General features: G+C 34.9%; 1 protein-coding gene across 1 annotated transcript in view; it reads left to right on the plus strand.

Annotated features, from left to right (window-relative positions):
- LOC106868800 (equilibrative nucleoside transporter 1) overlaps window positions 1–5,542 on the plus strand; it is a 22,395-nt gene extending 16,853 nt beyond the window's left edge. The window contains exon 4 of the mRNA XM_014914222.2: window positions 573–5,542. Coding sequence (XP_014769708.1) covers window positions 573–738 — 166 coding nt within the window. The 3' untranslated portion in view covers window positions 739–5,542. The remainder of the gene's footprint in view (window positions 1–572) is intronic.
- Window positions 5,543–7,488: the final 1,946 nt, after the last annotated feature.

Raw genomic sequence — 7,488 nt, forward strand, 5'->3', positions numbered from 1 at the left:
TATATATATATATATATATATATATATATATATATATATTCAAACTTTCCAATGTAGATTCAATCCATCACTGGAACTGTAAAAATCTGTAAAACTTTCCAGAAGTTTATCATTTAAATATATATGAAGATGTTTATTTATGCAACTATATGCATGAGAATGCATACATAAAACAATATATACAAATCTGCACATACATACATACATACATACATACATACATACAAGCAAACAAAATACCCTGTTGTTGATGTTGAAATTCCAACGAAGGAACCTTGGATCTAGGTTAGAAATCGGTTCTTTCTCTATTGGCAAGAAATCTTGAAATAAACTGAATAATGACATACATACATACATACATACATACATACATACATACATACATACATACATACATACATACATACATACATGCATGCATGCATACATATTGATATATGAATATAGATATAGAAACGGAGAGAGAGAGAGAGAAAGAAAGAGCGGGGAAAAGAGATGGGGGAGGAAGAGAAAATATTTTTTGTAAATATGAATAATATTTTTCATATCATATATTTATTTCTTCCTATCAGGTTGCTGAAAAGTGATGAAGTTGTAATTGGTGGAATGATGCTGAATATTTTCTTGTATCTTGGAATTCTATCTGGTGGCTTTTTATCATTTTTGTATCCTTACATCGTGAAGAACATCGGCAGTTCTACCCTAGTGAATGATGATTCGGATGCGCTGAACTTTTGAGAAAACACTGCAGGAATTTGAGGATTTGTTGTTTTCATCATTGTTCATCTGATCTCTTTTTGTATATAGAAAATTCCGAGACGCCAAAAGACCAAATACCAAAAACAAATTATTTTTAACGAAATTCCTCGTTACCGAAATTAACTTTTTACATAAACAAATGGTCTATGTTAAAAGTAATTTTGTTTGAGAGGAAATTAGATTGCGTGGGTTTGCTATCATTGTCATATCATTAGCGACATGAAATTAGCTAAAACAATTATAACCAAGAATTCATGACTACAAAACACCCCCCCCCCCCCAAAAAAAAAATACATAATGAAAAAATAATATCAAATTAGTTTTCCTAGCCTAGAAAAATTTTCCCACAAACAATTAACATTTTTAAATACTCCATCAAGATAGAGTATTTTAATAGGAAATAGTTAAGTATTGTTGCAACATACATATAGAGCAGAAAATAGTCTGCGTTGTACATGTTAGGGATTTTGAACGTTGATTTCCCATCAAATGGATATTGGTTCCTATTTTGTATATTAAGCCATTTGATATTTTTGGATTACGATTACTATTTTGCAATCACTTCATCATATAGCATTTCAAAGAGCATGAAATCAAAATACGAGTATGTATTAAGATGCATGCATACGTGCATACATACATACATGCATACATACATACATACATACATACATACATACATACATACATACATACATACATACATACATACATATATACACGCACAGCATATATGTGTGTACGTGTATGTCATAGTTATTTCATTCATTCCGTTTCTTTAATTTACAAAAAGATACTATCTTAGCACCGACCACCGCTGGGATCGTTATACATTCTCGGTGATAAAACATCTCGCTCACATGAACTAAAATATTAATTCTTAGGTTCGTATGCATTTAGGTACTAAGTATATGTGTAATAGCTATATTTGTATATACTGTGTGTATGTGGGTACGAGTATAAAGTATGCATATGTACACATATAGGCGCAGGCATGGCAGTGTGGTAAGAAGTTGCTTCCCAACTACATGGTCTCAGCTTCAGTTCCATTTGACAGCCGTAGTTGGTGTGTTTACGTTCCCGTAACTTAGTGGTTCGGTAAAACAGACTGATAGAATAAGTACCAGGCTTAAAAGATATGTACTGGGGTCGATTCGTTCGACCAAAATTCCCCAAGGTGCCCCTTTTATCTAATAACTGAAGCAAGTAAAAGATAAAAGATAAGGAGAAACAGTTCAGTTGGGAGAGCATTAGAGTGAAGATCTAAAGGTCCTTGGTTCAATCCTGGGTTCCAGCATCTGGTGGCTAGTCTCTTAGTCTTTTAGATGCAGAGGTGGCTGTATGATAAAAATTTTGCTTCCCAACCATATTGTTCCACATTCAGTTTCACTGCGCGGTTCCTTGGGTTCAACTATCACTTAAATACTATAGCCCTGGGCCGACCAATGCTTTGTGGGAGGATTTGATAAACGGATAGATATGTGTGTGTGTTTGTGAGCATGTATGTATGTATGTATATTTCTGTGTGTGAGTCTTTGAGTATGTTTGTCCTACATCAACATTGTTGGTTTATTTTTGTCCCTGTAACATAGCGGTTCGGTTAAAGAGACAGATAAAATAAGAACCAGGCTAAAGTGTAAATAAGTATTAGCGTCGAGTTGTTCGACTAAACCCTCCAAGGCGGTGCCCCAGCATGGCTGTAGTCCAATGACTGAAACAAGTAAATGATAAGAAATAGAAAGGTTCAAATGAATATATATTTTCCCCGAATTTGTATGAATGTGTATAGAATAATATATCAGTTGATTCTGGTTTTCACGTTTTTATTATGGTATTTTAACATTAAAAAAATATTTTGTAATGTTCATAAAGTTTAATTGGCGCTTTCATACGTTCCTAGTAATCATCAGATTTCAAAATGTATTTTACTGACAGTTGAGTTCTTGACAACTGTATATGAACATTACAAAATATTTTTTTAATGCTAAAATACCATAATAAAAAATCCTGATATATATATATATTCTTTTTTCTCTTTTGTACGTTTCCACCAAAAGGCTGTGGCCATGCTGGAGTACCGCCGGTGTAATCCCCTTTGCAAAATATTATAAACACCATGAAATTTCGTCACATAGAGAAAGACATTTTGGATGTAATATGCACGTTTCTTACCCCTATATAATTTTACACCTTCCTAAGCTTTAAATTTCACAGTGATATAACAATTTAGATTAGTGTCAACATTAATCTAACACTTTTCGTATCATTAGATTTAACTTGAACTAAGTTATTTACTTACATCGTGAAGAACGTCGGCAGTTCTACCCTAGTGAATGTTGATTCTGATGCGCTGAACTTTTGAGAAAACACTGCAGAAATTTGGGGATATATGTGTGTGTGTGTGTGTGTGTGTATTGTATGTATGTATATATATACACACACAAATACATATATCCTCTACTTTCTGTCAAAATGATTCAAAACATTTAAAAACGTATCCTTCGATTAATATTTTCATTTCTTTTTGTGTGTATATCATTTTATTCTGTTCTTCTCGGTACGTATTTATTTTCAAGTAACTTATTAATACTTCATTACATTATGCATGCTAGTTGCATTTTTGTGTTGTACTAGTATTAAAATATAAATTAAATACAGTAGTAATCGGGATGTTTATGTCAGTCTATAGTAACGAGATATCCTAAGTTATAAATCCTAAGAACAACAAAACAAAAATGGGTGCCATGTAATTAATTTTACGTTTAAGAAAGAAAGAGAGGAAAGAACATGTTTCGAACTGCGGTTCTTCGTCATTAAGAAACGGTAAAGAAAATCGTAGAGGACAAATTTCTGTAGAAACGGTGTTTTACGATGAAAGTCATATGGCGTAATGAATTAAATGAAGCGTATAAAGAAGAATGGTGCTTTTCAGCCAAACGAAATAATGTACAAAGGTAAGCTTGTGTGTGTACATGGGGAAGAGGCTATAGGGCCAATAGGGGTAAGTTGTGAGAGTACGTTCTGTGAGTGTAGGTAAATGTGTTCGACAACGTGAGCGCCTAGTCCACCGATCCTTTAGAGAGACTCGGTGAACTGGTGAAGATCTGGGTCTCTGTACATCCAGCAAACACATTGGCATATTTAAAATCTTCCTGGTTTCCACGATCGTCCAGTGACCGGCTCAATAAAGAAAAAGCAATTGAGGATAAGGACGTGTTCGGTTAAGCAGAAAAGTGTATTGAGCTTGATCATGGAGCAAGGGTCAATGAAGTATTTTAAGGCTAAGAGAACATCCTCATGAAGGAAGACAATTTTAAAGGACTTGATGTTTATATTGAAAAGGAACCGGGCTTACGGGTGAAAGAGAAGGACTTAAGGTGGTGGTGGGCGTAGCTGATGTCGTGGATGTGCAATGGAAAGGCTACAATCAAAAGGGAAAAAATTGCTCTAGGTATTTGATAGTGAGTTCAGTAAGACACTTGCATTTGGAAACAATGTAGTACCTTTGTGGACTGCACAGAACGGTATTTCTTGTACTAAATACTGATTAGGTGGATTGTCTGTCGCAGATTGACTGAACGTTTAAGGAAGAGCCCCTTTTATACACCCAATGTAACTACACAGGACCACTTCGACTTGTGACACGTGACTAACCACACCACGCTATTTCGCATCTTGGATCAACTACTTACCGCTTGCACCGTGAACAATAGCCAACCATCTTTCTACACAGAGCTTGTCCAACTGATATTAATAACCAGCATTTGCACTTCACATTTCCTTCTTCTCCACACACTAACAAGCATGACCATTAGCCATTTATTGCGCGCGCACACACTCACGCACACACACACACACACACACATACTTACATATGCACTTCTACCATTATGTTTCATTCATGCTAAATACTCACCAGACATTCATATTACATGCTCATACGCTTCATGCCACAAATGCATACGCGCCTACACATACATGCAAGCATATTCTCATACTTTATCTGTCTTGGCTCTATCATACATGCACATACACCTTTCACATACGTGCACATTCTTTGGTTAAAATAATACCCTTTGGCTGAAAAACACCCCACAAGTCTATTCATTTCTGTTAATCGTTTAATTTGTTTCATTATGTAGCATTCATCGCAAAACATTGCTTTCGTGGAACCTTCTTAAACCGTTTCCTTCCCTCGAAGACTACTGTCTGATATACTGAACACTCCGCTGTTTCTTTCTTAAGACACAAATTAATTATCTTGTACTACTATATTTTCTTCTCCGTTCTTTTTCTTTTTTCTCCTATTTACATGTGTGTGTGTGCGTCTGTGTGTGTGTGTGTGTGCATGTCTGTCTGTCTGTAAGATTTGTACAAGATTTTAATTCATAGAATCATGCGACTATCACAGTAAGCTCCTCTTACGAATACTGGCTATCAGTCTAAACAGTAATCAATTACAAAAAGGTGCAATATAAAGTGTCCATGTAACTGAAAATACCGAAAAGCCGAGAGATAAATTTATTTTGTGAGGAGTGTGTAAAACATAAAGTCAAGATGAATGAAAGGTGAGTATGGATTTATTTAATTGCGTGAATTCCATAGAATTCCATAGCAACTTTCATCATGTAGTAATAATTTCAGTATGCAATAAATTATATGTACATATTTGCATTAATATAAATGCTCAACATTATGTATTACAATTGTATATTCACAAATTAACGCAAATAAAAAAAAGCTAGCTCGTCAGATTCCCAGAACATCATGATTAGTGTTAAATTTGTTAAATTCACTTCAATTTTTTTTATTTATTTCGTGTGGTTTCCAAATTTTTATTGCAAAACTGACCTAGTCACCGAGACAGCTCCACTTACTTGCAATGGAACTGTGCCAGTGGAAGAATTTAAAATTAATTTAAGAGTTTTGTGTCCAAGAATAGCTCTTCTGCGACGTATTGGCTAATTTATGTTTTAAAAGAATCACAGTATATCAACCAATGATAGAGCTACTAATGGATCGCTCGGCCTGCCAGAAATGTCAGCTGAAACTCCCTCAAATCACACTATATCTTCTTTTTATAAGGGGAGCAAACATTAAGTAGTGTAATCCTAGATGCATTATATCTGAAAAGAAAAACCATGATGTTCATAATTGGAATATGTTATCACAGGTTTGCTTGAACAGAATTGACCTGGAGAAAAAGAAACACATCAAATACATATTTATATGAGAGAAGAAATGCAATATTGTGACGATTCTATCATTGTTAAGAGAGTTAGCAATATAAAGAAAATGGTTTCCGACAAAGCAAAATAGATTCTCGTTTCTTTTGGCTTGTCACAAGGCCATATTTTATCCGCCACGACACGGAAACAAGACCGACTGAAGCTACTAGCATCTTAGATAGTTACTCGGGATATTAAGTACTTGGAGGCACCATGTTGTTTGTTTGGGATAGAGCAAAAACATACAAACGTAAAAATGCAAAAATAAAAGGTATTTCAGTCTTATATTCAATAAAATGTAATAAATGCTTTATTCTTCATTTACAGTTGTTAAGCTTTGTCAGAAGATTTCTATATTATACATGCAAGGACACAGAAATTTCTCTCTCCCAAGACGCCAGTAACATTAAAGCTGGTCCTGCACGGCAATGGTACGCCTATTCCAGAGTCATTAGCATTTAAGTAAAATATAAGCAAAATGGTTTCCGACTAACTTATTGAATTAGCATTGCATTTCAGCTTGTCAGATTTTTTTCACGGTTTACAAGAGAAGAAGCAGCACCCATAACAACTCTTTCTTTCTGCAAGGTTTCTGAGATTAGCGAGAAGTGCTGTCTTAAGTGAATACATTGGGCAGTTTCCCGGGGTCCTCACGGGTCTAGAGGACCACTTTTGATCTATGTATGTTGTGGCTTGATATCAGTAAGTAAATATTACAGGGTTCAGTTCAGGGGCCTATAATGCTGTTGAAACGGCCCTGTTAGTGAGCGTAAAGAGAGAAAGAAACCAATGCTTGTGGGTTGCTATAATAGGAAGCAATGAATCAATATATCAAGCTATCCTCAGATCAGAGATCTTTCCAAATACTTACAACTCATTAAACTCCTCTAAAGCCACATAAAGTGTTAAACCGAGCTAGCTATTAGGACCATCACCAAAAAAACTACTCATATTGTTGGCTCCACGACACAAAAACAAGAAACCCATCGAATTTGTTTACTGACTAAGCAAGAAGTCGGATTTCATAACGGAAATCGATAGAGTCGAATTTATTTGTTATTTTGCTTTGTTTTGCTCCAAATCGGCTGTGATCGAAAAGACTTTTGATCAAAAGCGTTTCAAATGAGGCTACTCTGTTCAAATATATAATGCTTACTGAACTCCTCTTGAACTTCAGGCGTTTAAAAGAAGAAAATAAAGCGGTTAAAACTAAAGTATATATCCTTTCTACTTATAATAATACGATGAGATATTTCAAACTGATATCTTATCAGTCAGTGCCGTTCATTTATTCTTTATGACTCATTCCTCGGTTTCTTTCTTATTCTTTCTCGGTCTCGTTTTCATATCTATTATTGTCCCATATTTAAATTTTCTTTATCTTACGCATTTATCTTTATCTCTTTCTCTTTCTCTCTCTCTCTCTATCTCTCTCTCTCTCTCTCTCTCTCTCTCTCTCTCTCACACACACACACACACACACACACACACACACACACAC

The sequence above is a fragment of the Octopus bimaculoides genome, chromosome 2, assembly GCF_001194135.2.
Source record: "Octopus bimaculoides isolate UCB-OBI-ISO-001 chromosome 2, ASM119413v2, whole genome shotgun sequence".
Classification (NCBI taxonomy): domain Eukaryota; kingdom Metazoa; phylum Mollusca; class Cephalopoda; order Octopoda; family Octopodidae; genus Octopus; species Octopus bimaculoides.